The following is a 24568-nucleotide window of genomic DNA, read 5'->3' as shown; positions in this document are numbered from 1 at the left end:
TCAATAAAACATCATATAAGCTTTTTTATGCTATTGTAGATTCAAAAGTAATTTTTAATCTTTTTAAAAATAATAAAACACCAAAAAATACAAAATGCAATGTGCAAAGGACATATAGCCATATTCTTTCCAAAGATTATGCAAGTCCATATATTAACGCGTGGGCAGCACAGTGGTGTAGTGGTTAGCACTCTCACCTAGCAGTAAAAAGGGTCGCTGGTTCGAATTCCAACCACGACACTACCTGCCTGGAGTTTGCATGTTCTTCCTGTGCCTACGTGGGTTTCCTCCGGGTACTCCAGTGTTCTCCCACACTCCAAAGACATGCAGGAAGGTTAATTAGCTTCTGTCCAAAATTTGCCCTAGTATATAAATGGGGACCTTGGATTGTGGGCTCCTTGAGGGTAGGGACCGATGTGTGTGATGTACAGGTATAGGGACAATTGTAGACACTCACTCAGGTTGAACTGGATGAACTAGTGTCTTTATTCAACCTTACTAGCTATGTAACTATGCATGAGATCTAAAGTCCAAAGTGCAAAATACAATGTGCAAAAACAAATATTAAAAAATATTCTTTCTAAGAATTCGGCAAATTCATATAGTTACACTTAAATTATGCAAATCTATATATCCATAGTGAGAAAAAAGACAATAAACATGTGGAGGTATGTGATGCACTTATATAGAAAAGTCCTTCCAATATGTGAAAACAAAGTAGAAAGTCTAAAGGATGCAAGGGTGCAACTGGAATTGATTAATGAGTTCCACCACCAAACACCAACAATTAGCATACGCCTCATACCAGATGATGTGGACCAAAAATCATATTGGACATAAGCGCGTGTGGTAACCAATGGAATCAAAGGCAAGCGATGGCTACGCGATAATGACTTTAAATGAAGTAAGGAATAAAAGAACAAACATAGTGAAGCCCATTTAAATCTATGTTCTTTTATTTAAACGTTATAAGAAGTACCTTAAAATGCCTTGTATTCATGCAAAAACAAAATGGATCCCATCAGGTCATGGAAAAGCAAAGCCGCAAAGTGACAGCACAACGTGCGTGATGTCGTCTGTACCAGGCCATCCAGATGCGTTTCACCATCTGCGATGTTCTCTTAGGGGCAGGCCGAACCTGCCACAAGTTACTGGTGATCCAAAGGTCCCTATTTAGCCACTTTCTATTAAAGGGTGACAACTAGAGATGCGCAGAAATTTCGGTGACCGAAACATATCGGCTGAAAAATGTGGCAATAATGGCGCTGATAATGCACGTGATTTTGCCTCGATTTTGCTGCAGTTTTACTGTGCTTATGGTGTGTTTTTCATAGGTCATGTGACTCAAAAACTGCATCCAAAATGTAATACAGGTGTGTTATTAATGCGTTGTTAATGTATTTCAGCGGGGAGATGCGTTTTTGGTGTCATTTTTTTTAACTGACTAAAAATGCAGCAAGCAAGATTTTTAACACCACAACAGAAACTTGTGAAGACATACCTAGTATTTAAAAAAATTCATTTTTCTTGAGCTTTTCTTGCGCTAAAGGTGCCAATATTGGCCAACAATAAATTCACATTCATTTACCTTTATGATATTAATCAGTTCCAGACCGCCCACCGCACATACATATACTGTGGCAGTACCTGTATGATGTCCACGTTCCCTGGTCTGGGGTGCGTGCACGCCACCAGCGACCCGTGTTCATTCTCGGGAATGACAGAACAGCGGTCTGCCTAGGTAAACAAGGCAGAGTGTCGTTCTCTCACAGACAAAGAGGGAGATATGTGATTCCTAGTAATCAGGAACACAGATCTCTCTCTTTGCCCAGTGTCAGCATCCCCCACACAGTTAGTAAACATACCCAGGGAGCACATTTAACCCTTTGATTGGCCCTGATGTTAACCCCTTCCCTGCCAGTGTCATTTATACAGTGATCAGTGCATTTTTTTAGCTCTAATCACCATATTGGTGTCACTGGTCCCCAAAAAGTGTCATGTAGTGTTCAGTTTGTCCGCCGCAATGTCGTAGTCCCTCTAAAAATCACTGATCACTGCTATTACTAGTAAAAAAAAAAAGTCTCTAAATGCATCCCATAGTTTGTAGACTATGTAGTCTAAACTGATGAAGAGATTAGATTTTGTGCATATTTTTTTGTTTTGTAGCAGAAAGTAGAAAATATTGTGTTTTTTTTTTTTTTTTTTTCAAAACTGTTGCTAAATAGCGCAATGCTGTATCACAAAAAAATGGCCTGTTCGTTAAGGGGGTAAATCCTTCTGGGGCTGAAGTGGTTAATTAAAAAGTTGAATATAATACAATTATGTAATATATATATATATATATATATATATATATATATATATTAAAACTGTAATTTTAGGTTTCGGCACCAACATTTTAATTTGGTGCATCTCCAGTGACAACACAACCCTGTCACAAAGCATTTGGTGGAGACTATAAGCAGTTGTGCCAGTGCTTATTGCATAGGCATGTTTCATTGCTGTAATGAGAAAATCCAAAAATGAAATGATACACCATGCTTTAAAAAACTAAATGTTATCCATATATGGTTTACATTTACTTTAATCCTTAATGCATTTCATTTAGGGCAGTTTTGGCAACAGAGCTTTGTTCAGAAAATACACATTTTTGTGAAACGGAAGCTTACAGCAGGGAAAGCTAGATATACGAGCAATCAAAGGGTTATTAGCAACAAGTGTTGACATGGTGGCTCTCAATCAGTGCTTGTTTCATGGTCACTCAGCCATCTGGGAGGCTCTGAATAGTGCACTTATGCTAATTCATACCAGTCACACCATGCTGATTAAAGCAATTTACTTCTTCAATATGGAGATGTAATAGTCACAGATGAGCAGGGACTGTGCAATGGAGGAGATTTGAGTGTTTCCACAATGTATATTGTGTGCAAATCATTGTATTGTGTATGAATGTATGTACTATCTATGAGACAGATCCTTCTCTTACTGTAAAATCAAGAATTCATTTTGTTTCATGTTTACCGTAGTTTGCGTCTCTTTTCAAACTGTGCCCATAAAAATAGTTTTCTATCTGTTGTGAACTAAATCGAGGCAAGTTCTACTCTTAGAATTACTTGCAGCAAAGGTGTGTTTAATATTATGATGCATAAAGCATAGCTCCTAACTGTCCCTGATTTTGTGGGACTGTCCCTCTGTCCCTCTTTCCTCCTATTTGTCCCTCATTTTGGTCTGATCTATATAGTTGTAGGGCTGGGCGATTTTCCCCCCAAAAATATCTGCGATTTTTTTTTTTTTGTATAAAAAAACTCGAGTTACAATTCAAATTGTTTTTTTTATTATATGGCATAATATGATCTTGGTATACTATAGTGATAGGGGGGAAATAGACGGCACGCTAGACAAAGGGCACAGGATGCTTTGTAGCACATTGGCCATAGAACTCTGCTTGCCTTTTTTACTGACATTTTGGAAGAAAATTTGTATTTAAGTAATTGAGAAATAATTTTAATTTAATTTACTAAAGTGTTCACAGCCTAGACAGCCAAGAAGATTCATTGACATTGTGTACAATTCTTATTAATAATCCAAATGTAAGCTATTTAACTGCTAGGAACTGTTAACATAAATCACATCTGCAGGCAGTATTATTAAGGCGAGGCAGCGGCTTTGGCCTAGTTCGCGATGGCTGGGATCGCGGGAGGCTAACTGACAGTTCAAATTTTCCCCTGCACACGGTCACACACCGGAGAGGCTAGGGGACACAGGAGGGTCGTGTGTGAGGGCAATAATAGGAGGATTTGATTTTTTTCCCCAAATGTTTCCCAGCACTGAACCTTTCATCCAAATTCTAAATTGCTGCATTTGTAAATTTAAAAAGCCAATATAAAGGAATAGTAGTGGTAAAAAAAAAAGCAAGTTTAATTAACCTTTTTTTTTTTTTGGTCGTATCCTATGCCTACTTACATTTTCTAGTAGATGTCCCTCCTTCCCATCTCAAAATGTTGGGAGGTATGCATAAGGTACATTACTACTGTACCGCTATGGCAAAAAAATCACGGGCATGTAAATTGATGGATTTCTTGTAATATTTTTTAGCTTGACTTTTTTTGGAGAGATGAGGCATTCTGTCTGTTATTATAGTTTGAAATGGCATGCTTTCTCATTCAAACATTGCAGCTCGTATATGAATCTCAAGACCAGTGTGGGTGAAATGGTTTCCTAAATTAACCAACATGATAATGGAGACAAAGAATGACAGTTGAAGTTGTAATGGCTGCTATGCAGACATCCCAACCTGCAAAAAATTATTTCAAGGAGGTGCCAAATGCGTTTCTGGGAGCTGAGCATGGGTTAAGCCATGCTACATATTGGGCGTGGCTTAAATTGGGTGTGGTTTAATAAAGTTTGAGATGACTTATGTAGTGCAATTGAAAAATCTAGTAATGTTAAATAGGGAATATACAGTGTGGCGTGTATGGCAGTGGGTAGTATGTGCATGTGAGGAGTGTGGAGTGTACAGTGGGGAGTAGTATGTGCTGGTGTCAGTAGTTTTTTATTTTTATTATTATTTTGTTACAATTGTATTTTTTACATTTTTAAAATGTACATTTTTAATTTTTCACAATGATTGGGGGTAGGGGTAGTGGACATTTATTGTTTTTATTATTTTCTCTATTTTTTACAATTTTATTGTTTATTATTTACTTTAAATATTTTTTTAAAATATTTTTTCACAGTGCTTCGAGGGGAGGGGCAGAGAGTATGTGGCGGTGTTGGTGTCAGTAGTTTTTTTTTTACATATTGATTTTTTTTTTTAATACACAGTGCTTTTTTTGGGGGGAGGGGGTTGGGACAGTGGTCAGTGTTGGTAGGGCAGGGGGGTGGTGTCAGTAGTTTGTTTATTTTATATATTTTTTATAATTTTTTTCTTTTTTGTTTAACCACTTGCTTACTGGGCACTTAAACCCCCCTCAGTCCCAGACCAATTTTCAGCTTTCAGCGCTGATGCACTTTGAATGACAATTGCGCGGTCATACAACACTGTACCCAAATGAAATTTTTATCATTTTTTTCCCACAAATAGAGCTTTCTTTTGGTGGTATTTAGTTACAGCTCGGAGTTTTATTTTTTGCTAAACAAACAAAAAAAGATGCAAAAAAATAAAAATAAAAAATCATGTTTTAATAGTTTGTTATACAATTTTGCAAACGGGTCATTTTTCTCCTTCATTGAAGTGCGCTGATTAGGCGGCACTGATGGCTGCATTGGTGGGCACTGATGGGCTGCATTGGTGGGCACTGATGGGCTGCATTGGTGGGCACTGATAGGCTGCATTGGTGGGCACTGATAGGCTGCACTGGTGGGCACTGATAGGCATAGTTAAGGCGGCACTAATAGGCACAGATAAGGCGGCACCGATCGGCACAGATAAGGCGGCACTGATGGGCAAAGATGGGCACAGATAAGATGGCATGGATGGGTGGCACGGATAAGTGGCACGGATGGGCACTGATAGGTACCACTGATAGATGGGACTGATGGGCACTGATAGGTGGCACTGATAGGTGGCTCTGATAGGTGGCACTGCTGGGCACTGATGGGCGGCACTGCTGGGCACTGATGGGCGGCACTGCTGGGCACTGATGGGCGGCACTGGGGTGCAGCACCTTTGCGGCAGATTGTGGGCACTGTGGGTGGCACTGTTGGTGGCACTGCTGGATGGCACTGTGGGTGGCATTGTGGGTGGCACTGTGGGTGGCGCTGGGGGCACTATGGGCACTGCTGGGTGGCACTGATGGGGGGGCACTTACTTTCATTCAGGATGGCACTGCGGTGGGCAGGTGGGCACTGGCAGGGGGCAGGTGGTCAGCTGTATTGCTGGCCGTGATCGGGACTGATGTCCCGATCACGGCCGCCGGTGATCGGCTTTTTTTTTCTCTCCTCGCGCTGTCAGCGCGAGGAGGAATAATAGCCGATTACCGGCTCCGTTCTGTCACATGATCAGCTGTCATTGGCTGACAGCTGATCACGTGATAAGGGGTCGGGATCGACCCCTTACACGGATCGGTGATCAGGCGAGTCTCATGGACTCGCCGATCACAGAGCGCGCCGCGCGCGCCCCTCAGGGGGCGCGCAGGCCGCTCGTAACCAGGACGACGTCAATAGACGTAGTCCTGGAAATGTAGGTCCGCGCTAATGCCGTCATTTGGCAATAGCGCGGATCTCAAGTGGTTAAAATTTTATTTTTTTTAAATATTTTTTACATTTTTTTTTAATCAAACCTGTTTGGGGGGGGGGGGGTGTCTTTCGTGAGATATCAGGGGTCTATAGAGACAGGACATTGATTCCCCAGTCCCTTTCTCGGCATTGAATATTAATGGACAGAAGACAGAGGCTCCTGTCCATTCATAAACTGAGCTGAGTAAACACAAAGGTTCACAGGACACAGGAGCGATCTTGCTCACGGTGTCCAATTCAGAAAAGGCAGGGGCCAGTAAATGACCGGTCCCTTCTTCCGCTTGCCATCCTGACAGATCCCCACAACCGGTGGGAGAGGAGGGAAGCTGGCTGTGGGGGACGAGGGGGGTGAAGGAGGAGGACATGGAGCCGGAGAAGAAGGGGGGAGTTAAGGACACAGAGGGGAGATGGAGAAGGATGCAGGGAACAGTCGGGATGATCGGTGCAGCGGGAGGGACAGCTGTGATCACTGATCTCCCTGTATAGCTTTTTAGCCGTCAGCCGTGGGAGGGAGAGAAGGAGAAAGCTATACAGGGAGATCAGTGTTCACAGCTGTCCGTCCTGTTTCACTGATCATCCATGACTGTGAACCAGGGAACAATCCAGGATCAGCCCCGCAACCGAGATATTGGGCAGCACTTGCGGGTGTCCGGGAGCCACCCCCGAAATGCGGGAGACTTGGGATGTCTGTGCTATGGTTTACACCAAAGTTGCCAACTATGTTTCGTTTTTATAGTCAGGGGGCTGTTTTGCGTGTAGCTTTTCAGCTACTTTGCAGTAAAGCAAGGAAACATAAACCCTGTAGTATATTAATGTGCTTTTACAGAATAAAAATACCGCATATACAGACTACTTACAATTGTAAGAACAAAATAGAAGACATACTGGGTTTGATTTACTGAAACCTGGGAGTGCAAAATCTGGTGCAGCTGTGCATGGTCGCCAATCAACTTCAGCTTGTTCAATTAAGCTTTGACAAAAAAAACTGGAAGCTGATCAGTTTCTATGCCAGTGATGGCACCCCAGATGTTTTGGACTACATTTCCCATGATGCTCATACACTCTGCAGCGTAGTTGAGCATCATGGGAAATGTAGTTCCAAAACATCTGGGGTGCTAAGGTTTGCCATCACTGTTCTATGCAGAGCTGCACCAGATTTTGCATTCCCCAGTTATAGCAAATCAACCCCACAGAGTACAACAAATACACACAACAAACCTGCAGACGTTGCCTAACCTTTCTTGTAAATGAGCATTGGAAATGGTCTCTATGCTTTAGGCTGCATTCACACCTGAACAATTCAAAGGCACGTGTTTTTACCATGATTTTTTACAGCGTTTTTTTTGCTGCGATTTTGTACAGGTCACCATTGTAAAAGGCAGAAAAAATGCTTGTAATCTGCCCATGTTCTTTTTTGAGCTTAAGGCATTTTTCAGGCATTTTGCTTCAGCTGACAAAACGCTCAGATTTGAACAGGTGCCATTGAAATGAATGGGATATTGCTTCTTGGGCATTTTTCAGGCATTTTATGAGCTGAAAACGCTATGGTGTGAATGTAGCCTAAGGGATACACCACAGAGTCACTTTAAAATAGACAAGAAAAATATGCTTTGGGTTATGAACATAGTACATTACGAAGACATTATTATCCATGAGAGGTAGCTTTCAGGATTATTGCCCTGTATATCAAAATAAGAGTCAATGAGGGCAGGAAGATCCTGAGGTTGAGACCTTACTGTAACTTAATCACTGTGAATAGACCCTCAAAAATAATAAAGCGGGTTCTAGTCCAGTGACCACATCTCTCTAAATATCTTCCCCCTCCGCACCCATGCTTCTTAAGTATAGGCCTCAGTTCACTCTAAATCAAAGTAGATACTCGTAGATGAATTAGTCTAGCCCACCCGTTCCTGATCATCTACCATGGAATCTGAGTCTGTCCGCAAGTGCCAAACCTTGTCATATTTCTTGGGACATCCTCTGGTGTTCTAATATTTAACAAAGTGTTAGAATTTATGGTTTAGAATTAGAATTTTCCACCAGTAATAAAGGGCCATCGCCATTTTGAACCAATAATTTGTGTGGGTTTTCTTATTTAAAGAGGAGGTCCTGCCCCTCCCCCATGAAAAATTCAAAGTAAGCAGCTACAAATACTGCAACTGCTGACTTTTAATATATGGACACTTATCTGTCCAGGGAGCCCACAGTGTTGACACCCCAGTTGATCTTTGGATTGGCTGTCAGGTTCAGCCGCCGCCATTCCTGGTAAGGGAACCCGGCAGTGAAGCCGTTCAATTTCACAGCCGTTTCCTACTGCACATGCGCGAAGTGCCCTGCGCCTTCTTATTTGTCCAGCGGCAGAGGAAGGAGGAGGGGGCCGAACCTTCGTCTTCCAGAAGTGGGGAATGGTACCTGGCAAAAACAGGTACCTGTCCCCCCCTTCTGAAAAGTGCCAAATGTGGTACCGGAGGGGGGGAGGGGATGGAAAAGCGTAAGTTCCACTTTTGAGTGAAACTCCTGTTTAAGTACATGTGTTTTTTAAACAAAGTTCTGCATATGATCACATGTTTTAACTGCCTGCTTATTTTCTTCTACATGTAAGTTCAATAACTTTCACCATAAAATGTTTTATAATTTCTGCACTAGAACATGTTTTAAATCTTCCCGCCTGAACTCCACCGGACTCCGTTCCTAGCGGGAAACCCGTTCGTCTGTATGCTGGTCCGACGGACCAAATACTACGCAAGGGCAGCTACAGCGCCTGCCCTTGAGAATGTTTCCAGCACGATCCTATCACCCCGGGACCCCGCCCCTTATGGCGCCAACCCCCCGTGCTGGGACTGCGGCGTCATAAGGGGTGGGGGTCACCCGGTGACCCTGTCCCATGCCTATATAAGTCGTTGCACTTCGTGTACACAGCATTGCAGCAGGACAGAGTGTCGTGTCAACATCGGAAGAAGAGAAGAGGGAAGAAGACAACAGAATAGACCGGGCCACCGCTAGCAAAAGAGTGGTAAAAGAGCAGAAGATAGTGGAGGAGCCCAGGAGAAAAATCGGAGAGTGGTAAAAGAGGTCAGAGAGCGGGAGAAGAACCAGAGACCGTGAGAGAAGGCCAGAGAGAGCGGAGGAGTCGGAAGAGACCCCCGAAGACTGAAGAGACCCCAGGAGCTAATGTGTTTTTTTTTTAATTGACTTTCTTTCCCCCCGGGTAAATGGGTAGGGGTATGCTGTACCCCATACTTATTCACATAGGGGGGGAGGCCAGGATCTAGGGGGCCCTCTTATTAAAGGAGGCTCCCGGATTTGGATAAGCCCCCCCTCCCGCAGACACTGACAACCAATGGCCAGGGTTGTCGGGAAGAGGCCCTTGTCCTCATCAACATGGGAACAAGGTGTTTTGGGGTGGAGGGCCCCCCTTCCCAAAAGCACCCACCCCCCATGTTGAGGGCATACAGCCTCGTACGGTTCAGGAGGGGGGAGGCGCTCGCTCATCCCCACCCCCTTTCCTGACCGGCCGGGCTGCATGCTCGGATAAGGTTCTGGAGGGAACCCCCACGCTGTTTTTTCGGCATAGGGGGTTCTCCTTAAAATCCATACCCGGCGACATTGACTTCCTTTTCTAGTCCCATCATAACTCATCACGTTCAAAATTAACGGACTTTAGTCCGTATGTGAGCAAGTCCGTTCATTTGGAAGTCCGTCGTAACTCCATCGAAAATCTGTCGGGAAGACCGGCGGACCTAGTCTGCTGGAAAGTCCGGTCATGTGTACATGGCATTAGCTGCATGCTCTTGCTGTGGAGACATTACTGCTGTATCTGGCGTTTGTGATCTCTTGATTTTTTTAGATCATTCCTGTCCGGGAAGAGGCTTGGCCTTTTGAACCAGCACTTTGAGCACTGGAGCACCAGTTTGTTACATCTGAGCACAGAGCACTTTAAAGCACTCGATGATTATATGTGGATTTGGACTTTTCACATACTTATGAGCTTTTAAAGGATTTATAGTCATTCACTGTTTGATAAAATGTATTGATTGTTCACTTTACTAAATGATTTGCTAATATTTAAATTTTAAAGAGACAGCACACTTTTTTCTTCATATGGTTTCATTTTGGGGCCGGTATTTAGGATTTTTCAGGTGCAGAAGTCACTTTATCATATAAAACCAAGCACAAGGTTCTTATCTATAGTTGTTATATATGATATAGTTGCTTGCATTATAGCAACTTCCCAATTTCCAGGCATTTTCTGGCTCTGTAGTATCATACACAGCATAGGTCAAATATGTCAAAAGATCAAGCCATTATTGACTTTGATTGGGAACAGTTAAAAATGGGTACTCAGATTTTTTTTTATTGTATGTAAGTCCAAGTTTGGTTGTCTTAAAGCGGAGTTCCGACTAAAAAAAAAAAAATTAAAAGTCAGTAGTTACAAATACTGCAGCCGCTGACTTTTAATACTTTTAATAATCAGACACTTACCTGTCCCAGGGTCCAGCGATTCGGGGGAACGAAGACCCACTCATCTCCCCCACCTTTCTGTGGGCGCCAGGCTGCGCAATGTGACTGGCCGGGCAATCATCTGGGACCTGTGACGTGTCCCAGATGATTGCCAAGAGGGAGGGGGGAGAGGTGAACTTGCTTCTGGTGCCGCGGTGCCCCGGGAGGAAGTGGGAGCTGGAACCCTCTAAAAAGAGCCCCCCCCCCAAAAAAATGACATGCCAATTGTGGCATGTCAGGGGGTCACCTTGCCTTAAAGTGGAAGTTCCATTTTTGGGTGGAACTCCGCTTTAACAATACAGAACTACAGATGATGATAACACAATCTCTTCTTTGGCAGTGGTGTTTTATTAGCTACATTTTAGTGATGGGTTATATTAACCAATAATTATTGGTATCTCACCACCGGATGCTTTGTAATATACTGAGTTTGTAATATACTGAGTTTTTCAATAACGGTACTGACAAATACATCTTCCAACCTTCATTAGATTTAAATGATAAAATTGCCAATTTCTTCTACTCAAAACAAGAAAAAACAATATTTTCTTAGACACCACAAACAAAAAAAAGCTATTTTAATATTCAAAGCAAATACTCCCATCCATCTATGTCTCCGTGCATTATTTTGCAAAGAAATCACTTTGAAAAACACCCTCTATCATTTCTGGTTGTGGCAATTTTCTGGTCAGATAAATCCTGTAGCATTTACTTCCTGGAATCCATCTGCCCTCAGCTCAAGCATGCAGGCAGGAGGGTGTGCTTTGCTGAGAGAACCCCTCCTGTAGACTTCTGGAATGTATGACATAATTTGCCTAGGCATGGAAACCAGAAAGGTTTACTTATATACTTTACTATCTATTTAATAATGCTAGCGGCATAAGGATTAAAAAATAGTCAGTGTTGATTGAGAGAGTGAAGTTCCACTTTAACAGGTAGCTTTATGTAGCCTGCATTTTTTTACGAATATATTTCCAAAAACAACTTGCATCCCTTCTACCACCTGCCATCTCCTCCATATTTTTGGGGACTTAGTGTTATTAAACCCACAACAGTAAAATCAGTCTGTATATGGAGTAAAGCATGATTGTTATACTCACTGTGGAACCTAAGAGGTTAATCCTATGCATTATGTAAAAAATCTGTTTGATCCTGTCTTCCCTGTTTCTCCCCTTCTTCCACAGTTCCCAATCTATCTGCTGATAGAACAAAGGCTAGGGAACAGGCTGCACATGCTCAGTTTGGTGTGTATTGCTAGAGAGGTTTTTTTTTCTTGGAAGAGTCTATGTGGTCAGAACAGAGACAGTCAGCACTGTCCAGAGATTCAGGGGTCCTGCAGCCTAATAGGACAGTCAGAGCAGAATGAAAACTCCTCCTACAAGCTTTAACCAGAAACTGATAGAAGTCGCAAGACTGCTATATGTTGCTGATGAGAAAAGTTATTTAGCAGTTTATATTTACTAAAACTTTTGCTTTTCCATATTCTGTGTACTGTCGGAGACCAGATATAGTGAATGCAGGGTCCTGGGTATAGTAACACTTTAAGCCTTTATGACACTTTGTAACACTTTATGACTAAAGCTGGTTACACACTGGCCAAATGTCAGGAGACATCGGCCGGTTAAAAAAATTGATAACATATCTCTCTTATAAAGATATAAGTAACTGCCAAATGATGTCATATTCCAAAAACTGAAGTATAGTTTTGAAAGTACTGACCCTGTAATTGCTACTGTGTATCACAGGTCGGTAGACCCCATGATTTCTATATGTGCCTTTGCTGCCATGCATTTTCCCCACATTCCAGGAGAATACAGGCCATTTTGCTGGTTTCTAAATACATTGTCATTTGGTGATTGGGTCATTTATGAATGAAAATATGTCTATGTAGCATTGCCAGCACATCACAAATACCCCAAATTTCTAAATCCATTGGAATGTCTATGAAATAAGGTGTTGATGTCTATTGTTCTTCTTGCAGAGACTGGACGTGGCTCACATCATCCATGTGCGAGGATGTATACATGGCGTGGGACTTTGGTTAAATGACAACTTCTGGGTAACGTTTGGCTTAGCTATTGGCCTGCTGGCTCCTCAGGTAACCAAATGGACAATTTAGACTTCATTTCTTTCCTATCATAACTGCAATATATAATTACAGCCACTCCTTAACCACTTGACTTTCGGAAGGTTTACCCGCCTAACCCACCCCTCCCCCCCGACCAGGTTATTTTTTGCGATACAGCACTGCGTTACTTTAAATTACCTATGTGCGGTCATGCGACACTGTACCCATATAAAATGTATGTCCTTTTTTGCCATAAATAGAACTTTCTTTTGGTGGTATTCGATCACCTCTGCATTTTTAATTTTTTGTGCTACAAACAAAAAAAGACAGAGAATTTGAAAATATATATATATTTTAGTTTTTTACTTACTGTTTTAAAATATATCCAATAAAAATTTTTTAAAAGTCTAATTTCTTTATATATTTTAGGCCAATATGTATCCTGCTACATATTTTTGGTTATAAGAAAATTTGGAGAGCTGCGCCACTGGCCCTATATATTATTAAACTAAGTCAACAAATGAGATGTCAATGAGGGGTTAAATAGCATACATATACATAAGATGAATGTATGTTGCCAATAACACTCACATAATGCACATTAAACCATCCAGAAAATAGAAGAAGTATAAAAATGACATAAAACAAAAAGAAAGCTGTGTAACTGAGACTGGAATGTAAAGTCCAATATATCAGTCCAATATATCAGTGATTATCGAGTCACAACAGTGAGTCCACACAAAGCTGCAAATCAGTGCCCCTCACCAGTATTTCGATGCGCTTACCAGATGTGGATAAAATAACAGCCTCAATAGTAATTATCCGAAGCAGGTTACGGTTTAAGTAGTAAGACATCCGATCAAGGTTCCTGCATCCAGACTGCACTTATCATAGGTATATAGTGGTACCACAGCCTTTAAAACTTCAACAGTCAGCAATCGCATATGTCACCAGCAACAACCCCAGAAAGAGAAAGAGAGGCCTCCATAGCGTAAAACCATTCAAATATTTTATTAGAATAAAAGTATCGCACTTACGTAAAGATTTCTTTAAAGCAGCATAAAACAAAATCACATAAAGCCGGCCGGCATTCAAAAGAGTGTCCCGTCCTCCCCTCGTAGAGCATGGTGGCGTCACTGCGTACCTTCCCAGACGCGTTTCGTCATAGATGACGTTATCAATGGGGAACTGATAACGTCATCTATGACGAAAACGTGTCTGGGAAGGTACGCAGTGACGCCACCACGCTCTGATCTTAAAACGACATTTCCAGATTCTATCTAACAAATGCAGAGAGTTCTCTGACAGCTGGGAAAAAAAAATCCAGGCCCCACCTAAGTTTTATCACAGCATTGTGATAAATATAAACAAAGTAACATTTCGTTCTTGGCTGCCATAACCCCGGTATCCTCTTCTTCAGCCGCCGGTCGGCTTTCAGATAAAAGTGGTCTCTGCGGCGGATTCCCCGCAAGATCACTTTTATCAGTGGTGGGAGAGGGCCCCTCCACAAGCCCCACCCCCCCTGCCCCCTCACGTTCCAGTGCAACTTTACGGAGCCATCAGTAGCGGCGGAGGCTATCGGATCCTTCTTGGTCTGAGGTATGGAGCTGACTGAGGAGACGATGGCCCCAGCTCCATACCATTGCAGGGCGGAAGCAAGGTCAAAGCGTCACTTCCACTCATAGCTCTTAAAGGGACTTTTTTTTTTCAAATAAAATTTTTTTTTTTACTTTATTTTTTATTGCATTTTAGTGTAAATGTGAGATCGGAGGTCTTTTTAAGAGGTTCTTCATGCTTTTTTCTATTACAAGGGATGTTTACATTCCTTGTAATAGGAATAAAAGTGACACAAGTTTTTTTTTAAAGAACAGTGTAAAAATAAAAAGTTAAATAAATAAGAAAAAAACAACTTTTTTTTAATGCTCCCCGTCCCGCCGAGCTTGCTTGCAGAAGCGAACAAATACATGAGCAAGCGCCCGCATATGGAAACGGTGTTCAAACCACACGTTTGGTATCACCACAATCATTAGACCAAGAGCAATAATGCTTGCCCTAGACCTCCTCTGTATCTCAAAACAAGCAACCTGTAGAATTTTTTAAACATCGCCTATGGAGATTTTTAAGGGTAAAAGTTTGTCGCCATTTCGCGAGCGGACGCAACTTTGAAGCGTGACATGTTTTGTATCAATTTACTCAGCGTAATGTTATCTTTTACAATATAAAAAAAAGAGGCTAAATTTATTTTGTTGTCTTATTTTTTAATTAAAAAAAGTGTATTTTTTCAAAAAACAGTGCACATGTAAGACCGCTGCGTAAATACGATGTGACAGAAAGTATTGCAATGACTGCCACCTTATTCTCTAGGGTGTTAGAAAAAATATATATAATGTTTGGGGTTTCTAAGTAATTTTCTAGCAAAAAAAATGATTTTAACTTGTAAATAGGGACGAGCCAAACACCCCCCGGTTCGGTTCGCACCAGAACTTTCGAACGGACCCCAAATTCGTACGAACGTTAGAACCCCATTGAAGTCTATGGGACTCGAACGTTCGGAATTAAAAGTGCTAATTTTAACGGCTAATATGCAAGATACTGTCTTAAAAAGGGTTTGGGGACCTGGCTCCTGCCCCAGGGGACATGGGTCAATGAAAAAAAAAACGTTTTAAAAACTGCCGTTTTGACGGGAGCACTGATTTTAATGTCGATTAAAGTGATAAAAAGTGAAATATTCCTTTAAATATTGTGCCTGGGGGGTGTCTATAGTATGCCTGTGAAGTGCCACGTGTTTCCCGTGTTTAGAACAGTCCCTGCACAAAATGACATTTAACGGAAATAACGTCATTTCAAACTGCTTGCGGTTTTAATGTTATATCTGGTTCCTGCAATATGGTTGAAAATCATTGAGAAAAATGGCATGGGTAGCCCTCCCTGCCCATTACCAGCCCCTTTGGGTCTTGTACGGATATTAAGGGGAACCCCGTACCCATATTAAAAAAATGAAATGCGTGTGGCCCCCAGGCCCTATATACTCAGAACAGCAGTATACAGGTGGTGCAAACAAGACAGGGACTGTGTAGATTTGTTGTGTTAAGTTGAATCTGTTTGTAATTTTCAACTGGTACATTTTTAAAGTGTAGCTCCAGTCAAAAAAAAACTATTTTTAAGCTTTTTGGAAAACATAGGGAAGGGTTATCACCCCTGTATAATTTGTTTTGCCGTCCGTCTTTTTTCATCTCACTTGCTGTTGTCTCCTTCCGTTTGCAAGTAGGAGATGTTTGTAAGTTGGATGTTTGAAAGTAGGGGCCTGCCCTATATGCTCTGCAGAAATGGCAGAACAAGGTGTTGGTTTTGCCACAACATTGTAAGCCCTGAAAGTGACTCTTGGTGGGCGCTGGAGCGCCCTGCTGTGAACGATTATATCAAGAATTGTAATTACATGCCATTGTTGAACAGTGGTAGAAAAATTGGGCCTTTGGTGGTTGTGGTGCTGGTGCCACAACACTATAAATCCTCACAGTTACTCTGGGTGGGCACAGGAATGGGCCCTCCTGTGAAATATTATATCAAGAATTGTAATTACATGTCCCTGTTAAACAGGGGCTGAAAAATTGGGCTGCTGGTGCCACGACACTGCAACCTCTCCCATATACTCTAGTTTTAGTGCAGGAATTAGCCCTGCTGCAAAGCATTGCATCAAAAATTGTAATTAAACGCCCCTGTTAAACAGGGGCAGAAAAATTGGGCTGATGGCATCACCCAGAACCAAAAATGTTCTTCCAACATATCAGCGGAGGAGGAAGAGGATAGACAATCAACATAACAGGACAGTCACTCAGCATCAGCATAGGCAGTCTTGAAGGGATGTGATATTTAAAAAAAAAATTATTCGGTTACATCAGCTTCAGGTGCTTGGTAGCTGTGGGTGATCCAAGACTGATTCATCTTTCATCTTGATGAAGGTCAGTCGATCAACTGATTCGGTGGACAGGCGCACCCTGTGATCGGTAACAAAGCCACCAGCAGCACTGAAGGTGCGTTCCGAAAGAACGCTGGATGCAGGACAGACCAGTAGCTCAATTGCATACTGTGCAAGCTCTGGCCAGTGATCCATCCTCAAGACCCAGTAAGCCAGAGGATTTTCGGTGGAAAAGGTGTCCAAGTCTGATCTTGCCCCTAGGTATTCCTGCACCATGTAAATCAGACGCTGGCGATGGTTGCTGGAACCGATCATACCATGGGGCTGCGGACTAAAAAATTGTCTGAAAGCATCGGTCAGACGGCCACCTTCTCCACCACTCCTTCTGACCGATGCCTCAGCAACACGTTGTCCAGGACCAGGAGTTTTTAACCTCCCAGTCTCTGGGAACGCGTTGCACAGACCTTTCTGCAAGGCCTCCCTGAGATGTCTCATCCTCTGCTCCCTCTGCGATGGCAAGATAAAGTCGGCAACCTTACCCTTGTACCGTGGATCAAGGAGAGTGGCCAGCCAGTAATGGTCCCTCTCCTTGATCCGAAGAATATGAGGATCCTTCCGCAGGCTTTGCAGGATCAGGGAGGCCATGCAGCGTAGGTTAGCTGAGGCATTCGGTCCGGAGTCCTCTGGGTCACTAAGGACAACATGATCCGCAGCTACCTCCTCCCAGCCACGTACAAGTCCACGGGTTTCTTGGGACTGTAAATCATCCCTACAAGACTGCTGCTGATGCTGAGTGCCAGCCTCCACCTCCATGCTGACACAATTATCCTCCTCCTCCTCATCCTCTTCCTGTGTGATGGGTGGCACAGCAGGAACACTGTCTGGATAAAGGGGGCCTTGAGAGGCAAGGAAGTCCTGCCTCTGTTCTGCCTCAAGTGCCCTGTCCATTATTCCACGCAGCGTATGCTCCAAGAGGTGGACAAGAGGTACAGTGTCACTGATGCATGCACTGTCACTGCTCACCATCCTTGTGGCCTCCTCAAACAGTGACAAGACAGTGCATGCATCCCTGATCATGCCCCACTGGCGTGGTGAGAAAAAACCGAGCTCCACCGAGCCTGTCCTGGTGCCGTAGTCGCACAGGTACTCATTGATGGCCCTCTTCTGCGTGTGCAGCCGCTGAAGCATGGCCAACCTGGTGGGCATGTCACATATAAGGCGGTTCTTGGGCAGGTTCAACTCCTTTTGGAGCTCAGCCAGCCGAGCACAGGCATTAAATGATCGGCGGAAATGCACGCAGACTTTCCTGGCCTGCTTCAGGACATCCTGTAAGCCCAGGTACCTGCCCAAGAACCGCTGCACCACCAGGTTAAGGACGTGAGCCACACAGGGCACATGGGTAAGTTGTCCCTGTCGGAGGGTGGAGAGGAGGTTGGTGCCATTGTCGCAAACCACCATTCCTGGCTTAAGCTGGCGTGGCGTCAACCACCTCTCGGCCTGCCCCTGCAAAGCTGACAAAACATCCGCCCCAGTGTGGCTCCTGTCCCCCAAACAAACCAGCGCAAGCACGGCATCGTTTTGCCTGCGTACTTGCGTAGCCCTTGGAACGCCTACGGAGCACCGCTGGTTCTGAGGACAGAGCACTGGAAGAGGCCATGGAGGAAGAAGAAGAGGAGGGGGTGGAGGAGAGAGGTGTGTCACAACCAATAGTAGCATTTTGGAGGCGTGGTGGCGGAACAACCTCCAACACTACTGCACCTTGTCCTGCATCCTTCCCAGCTGCCAGAAGAGTGACCCAATGGGCTGTGAAAGACAGGTAACGTCCCTGTCCATGCCTGCCGGACCATGAGTCAGCGGTAATATGCACCTTACCGCTGACCGCCCTGTCCAGCGAGGCAAGGACATTGCCTTCCACATGCCGGTAGAGAGCCGGAATCGCCTTCCGTGAGAAAAAGTGGCGTTTGGGGACCTGCCACTGAGGAACCGCACATTGTACAAACTCACGGAAGGGGGCCGAGTCTACCAACTGAAAATGCAGCAGTTGAAGTGCTAGCAATTTAGCCAAGCTAGCATTCAACTGCTGGGCATGTGGATGGCTGGGAGTGAACTTCTTTCGCCGGGCCAGCAGCTGGGGCAGGGACATTTGCCTGCTATAATCGGACATGGGTGTACTGCTAGCAGAGTGCCCGGACGCACTTGGCTGTGACACACCTAATTGTACACCTTCATTCCTTTCAGAGCAGGTTTCAGAGAGGACTGAAGGTCTAGTGGGGTTGGAGATCCCAGCTGATGAGGAGCAAGGAGAGGTCCGCTTTGTTCTTTGGTGTGGGTCTTTGAGGTATGCTTGCCAACGAGCTGCATGGCAGGTCAACATATGTCTGGTCAAGCATGTGGTGCCCAAGTGGCTGATGTTTTGGCCACGCGAGATACGCTTGAGACATATGTTGCAAATAGCAGCAGTGCGATCTGATGCACTCGTCTCAAAAAAGGCCCACACCAAAGAACTTTTAGAATAACGCGCAGAGGCAGCGCCCTGCACAGGCGGAGCTCTGCGGTGTGATTCAGTCGGTGTGCTGCCCCTAAGCTGGCCCCCAGAGGGCATCCTGCCTCATTGGACATGTGCCTCCTCCTCCTCCTCCTCTCTCCTACCAGGCACCCACGTGGAGTCCGTGCCCTCATCATCCCCTCCCTCTTCATCGCTGGAGCAAACCTGGCAGTATGCTGCAGCTTGTGGAACATGACTGCCAGATTGCTGTCCTTCTTGAGCATCCCCTCTCTCTGAATTCATGCTACTGCCTTCCTCTAGCTGAGTATCATCATCAGAGCCTACAAAACACTGGGCATCCTCCTGGAGCATGTACCCAACACTGTGCTCAAAGAGTTCAGGAGACTCCTCAGGAGGACGTGGTGGGTCTAGGGAAGGAGTCACTGATGATGACATTGAGAGGAGGGAAGACGATGCGATGGCAGCTGCTTTGCTAGTACCCCGAGCCTGGGTGAGAGAGGATGAGGAGGATGAAGAGGGCTTGGTCATCCACTCTACCAAGTCGTTGGCATGTTGCGGCTCAACATGTCCAGCTTCCGAAAAGAAGGGCAAGCGTGTCCAATGGCCACGTGCTGATGATTACAATGCACCGCGTCCACGACCAGCACTGTTGTCTTTAGACACAGAGCCTGCTTGCCCTCTTTTATCGGCTCGCGCCTGTCTGCCTCTCCTTGCTGGCCTTCCAGACATGGTAATGGCCTGAAGGGAGTTGGGAAAACCAGCAATTGGGTAGTGTATATTGTGCTGGAGGCACACACAACTTCCACTAACTCCTGCAGATGGCTCAAATAGAGAAGAGCTATGTAGGTGGATATAGCGGTGTATACTGGGTTCAGAGCACGCAGACAGCACGCACAATCTCCTACCACTGACTGCAAGCTCAATTTAAAACGAGCAAGATAGCTAGCTATATAGATGGATATAGCGGTGTATACTGGGTTCAGAGCACGCAGACAGCACGCACAATCTCCTACCACTGACTGCAAGCTCTATTTAAAACGAGCAAGATAGCTAGCTATATAGATGGATATAGCAGTGTATACTGGGTTCAGAGCACGCAGACAGCACGCACAATCTCCTACCACTGACTGCAAGCTCTATTTAAAACGAGCAAGATAGCTAGCTATATAAATGGATATAGCGGTGTATACTGGGTTCAGAGCACGCAGACAGCACGCACAATCTCCTACCACTGATTGCAAGCTCGATTAAAAAAGAGAAATATAGCTAGCTATATAGGTGTATATAGCGGTGTATACTGTGGTCAGGTCACGCAGACAACAACCACTGCAGAAGAGCAAGAAGGAAAAATCTGCCGATAACGATCGATGTATACTGTGTTGAAGGTACACAGAACACCCACTAACTCCTACAGACGCCAACACACTACACAAGGCCGCCGCGCTGGCGGCCTTATATAGTGTGGGGCGTGTACTACACAGCCTGAGCTATTATTGGCCACAGGCATCCTGCCTGTGGCCAATCATGGGTCTCCTCGCTGCCTGTGCTGTGATTGGCCAAGCATGCGGGGTCACAGTGCATGCCTGGCCGATCCTGAGCCAGCAATGCACTGCGATGGCGCAGTGCATTGTAGGCCGTGAGCGCCACACGAATTTGGCGCGAACGGCCCATAACGTTCGGAATTCGCCCAACGGGCGAACAGCCGATGTTCGAGTTGAACGTATGTTCGACTCGAACACGAAGCTCATCCCTACTTGTAAACACCAAACTCAAAACGAGGCTCTGTCCTTAAGTGGTTAAAGACTAAACCTTTTTCTGACACTTGCTACTTACAAGTTAAAATCAATATGTATTGCTGGAAAAATTATTTAGAACCTCCAAACCTTATATATATACTTATTTATTTTTTAACAGAGACCCTAGAGAATAAAATGGTGGTTGTTGCAATATTTTATGTCACATTGTATTTGCTCAGCGGTCTTTCAAACGCAATTTTTTGGGGAAAAAATACACTTTACCAAACAGCAAAGTTAGCCAAATTTTTTTTGTATAACATGAAAGATGAAGTTACGCTGCGAGAATCATGATCTTTATTCTAAGCAAAAAATTGTAATTCTCATTTTAGCCAAGATTGTGCAGCTCTACTTACTACCAACCTTTGAACTGGCATATATACTACAAACCTCTGAACTCTGTATTACTCCTGACCCTTGCAAACTGTGTTACATACTACTGACCATTCAACTTTGTTACATTCTGCTGATCCTTGCACTCTGCATTACTTACTCCTGACCCCTGCACTCTGTGTTACATAGGCCTAACCTCTGCACTATATGTCACATGCTACTGACCTTTGAGCCCTGTGTTACTTCTGATCCCTGCACTTTGTGTTAATACTGAACTCTGCGTTACATATTTCTGACCCCCTTTGACCCCTGTATTTCTTGTTACCCCTGACCCCGCACTCTGCATTACAAACTAGTGACCGCTACACTCTACATTACTTACTGCTCACCACTGCACTCTGGGTTACATACTACAGACCTCTGAACTCTGTGGTAAACCTCTGCATTGCATACTCCTGACCCATGTGCTCTTTCTACTTCTGTTCTGAGTCTGTATTACTTACTCCTGAGCCCTGCGCTGTGCATTACCCCTATTCTAGAGGTCAGCAGTATAATACACAAAGAAAACATGCCTCAAAAAGCCCACATTTGTGGATTATACAGGTAAAAGACATGTTAGTCACTTTAACTCAGACTATTACAGTCATTCACTTTTTCTCTTTTTTTTTTTTGCAACAGGCTCTGGGTCTTTGTCTGTCCTATCTGTTTTGGATGAAACTCAAGGACATCTGTAGCAATTATGATGAGGTGGATTTCAGATCTCTGAAATTGAAAGACTTTAAATTCAAGGAATTGGACCTGAGCGGAGCAGGCTGCTGTCTCTGCTTACCAAGGGAGGAGGGCTACATTCCCGTCAATGCAGACAGCGATGATGAAAAACTAACTTAGCACTTATTTCATATTCTGCGCTGTATGTGAAGCCCGCTGGCAGGCTGCTCAATGATGACCTTTACCATGGGCTACTAAGCATATTGCAATGGATTACTGCCTGCATGAAGGCAAAGCTAATATTAGGAAGTTTACATCAAATTCCTAGTGCAATAAAGAACATGGCGATGGGATGTTCCCATACAACAAACACCTGTTTACAATGTTTACATTTCTGTATTTGATCAATTTTTGATGTTAGACAAGTCACAAAAAGTTAAACTTGCTCCAGTATCAATTGTCATTCAAATGACGGGTGATAATTGGTTCGGACCTGTGTTTTCATACTAGCATTGCTGGATCTCAGATACCTGATAGCAGGTAGATGGATCTTCATTCTAAACAGGGCCAGAGTATAGAGGGTTACTGAATAGGTGGATCAAAGAAAACAGAAATTGTCCCAAAATGTTGGTATTTGTATCTGTTTCTGTTTTTTACACAACCTAGAGGACCCTATTAAAAAGAGCAGAAAAAAACAAAAGGGTTAACCACAGACAAAATACATATTTCTAACATTTGTTAATAAATGAAAGTTTGGTTGCTGCGAATAATTGCTAAACATGTACAAACTTATTGTGCAAACAGCGTTTGCCAATATCACATTAATAAGTAAAAATAAGTGTACAATGTAAACTGTTAAACTTGGTGCAAACAAATAAGTGCCACAAATAATACACAAAAAGGAGGACTGTTTGGATAAACAGACCTATAAACAGTGATTACATTGAGTGCCCAAAAGAATTTATATGATTGTATATTGTCCAAACGTGCATAAATGTGATACATTTTGTATTGAGAAATGTGTAAGAGAATCAAAGTCCCAAAAAGATTCCTTTGAATGATCCAATAAAGATTATATTTAAAAATTCCTCCTTTGTGGGTCATCCGATGAAAAAGTTAAGTGTGGATGCAGACTCACAAAATATAGTAGATCCCACTGCCTTATGACAGGAAGGATCATAAAGGACTTATGGGGTCTGCCCGATTTCCTTGTGTCTTTTAAGCAAATCCTCCGATAGCCTCCTAATCTGGATAGGATATAACTTCAAACGGGACGTCACCAGCGGTACAAATAAGAGAAAAGAGAGAATGAATTCCTCATAGTGTGAAACCGTAGAGGTAGTTTATTAAAAACCTCAAATGGCTACAGCAAATGACAAATTAAAACAATCTATAGACCTCCTATGAGAACAACCACAATGAACAATGGAGGCTGTGAAAAACCGCAAGACCCACTCTTGTGATTTTCCACAGCCTCCACTGTTCATTGTGGTTTTTCTCATAGGAGGTCCATAGATTGTTTTAATCTGTCACTTGCTATAGCCATTTGAGGCTTTTAATAAACTATCTCTACGGTTTCACACTATGAGGAGTTCATCCTCTTTTCTCTTGCCCATAACGCTGGTGACGTCCCATTTGAAGTTACATCCTATCCAGATGAGGAGGATATCAGAGGATTCGCTTAAAAGACCCAAGGAGGTCAGGGAGACTACATAAGCCCTATATGATCCTTTATGTCATAAGGCAGTGGGATCTACTACATCTGGTGAGTCTGTATCCACACTTAAAGCGGGACTCCATTGACCGATCCGTTTTTTTTTCCTGGGTCATTGAACTACTTTAGTAATGCACAGAGAGTACTCACTTGCTGTGTTAAATCTTTCCCCTGCTTTCCGATTTCGTCAGCAATATGATGTTATATAAATGTATCCTGGCGGTTTTCATTTTGCTTGTGGGCATTTGAAGCCCACAATCATTTATTTCCAGGAGTGAATGCTGTGCTCCCAGGATTCCCTGCTCGATCCTGCGCATGCTCATTGTATAACAGGGAGCAGCGCTGTAAAATTCCGGGTTGCCATCACAACGGCCGGCGTCGTCGGAAGTTCCCGCCACGTTGTGATGGCAACCAAACATATACAAACGAGCTCTCACGAGATTTCGGCCGGACAATGATCCGCACAGAAACTTGGGAAGACTCAGAAGAAGCTCACAGGGTACTTCGCGGAGCAGGGGAAAGGCGAAAAACACGCCTACTCCCACGGGAAGAGAGATCGGAAGTACACCTAATAATTAAAATAAAAAGGTAATTACGGCGAGATGAATTTTTTAAAGGGGCATTTGAGCATCAATGAAAGTAAATGAATGGGCTCAGATTGACTGAAATATTTGGGTACAATACCGCTTTAACTTTTTCATCGGATGACCCACAAAGGAGGAATTTTTAAATATAATCTTTATTGGATTATTGAAAGTAAACTTTTTTGGACTTTGATTCTCTTACACAATTT

The 24568-nt window shown here is 43.6% G+C and overlaps 1 protein-coding gene across 1 annotated transcript in view; it reads left to right on the top strand.

Moving 5' to 3' along the window:
* Window positions 1–23112, top strand: part of LOC143960638 (tetraspanin-15-like) — a 243344-nt gene extending 220232 nt beyond the window's left edge. Inside the window, exons 7-8 of the mRNA XM_077469420.1 lie at window positions 12719–12835; window positions 22032–23112. Coding sequence (XP_077325546.1) covers window positions 12719–12835; window positions 22032–22241 — 327 coding nt within the window. The 3' untranslated portion in view covers window positions 22242–23112. The remainder of the gene's footprint in view (window positions 1–12718; window positions 12836–22031) is intronic.
* Window positions 23113–24568: the final 1456 nt, after the last annotated feature.

Source organism: Lithobates pipiens, unplaced genomic scaffold, assembly GCF_037356315.1.
Source record: "Lithobates pipiens isolate NorthernLeopardFrog02 unplaced genomic scaffold, aLitPip1_a1.2 Scaffold_8, whole genome shotgun sequence".
In the NCBI taxonomy this organism is placed as follows: Eukaryota; Metazoa; Chordata; class Amphibia; order Anura; family Ranidae; genus Lithobates; species Lithobates pipiens.
This window is presented reverse-complemented; position numbering and strand designations above follow the sequence as displayed.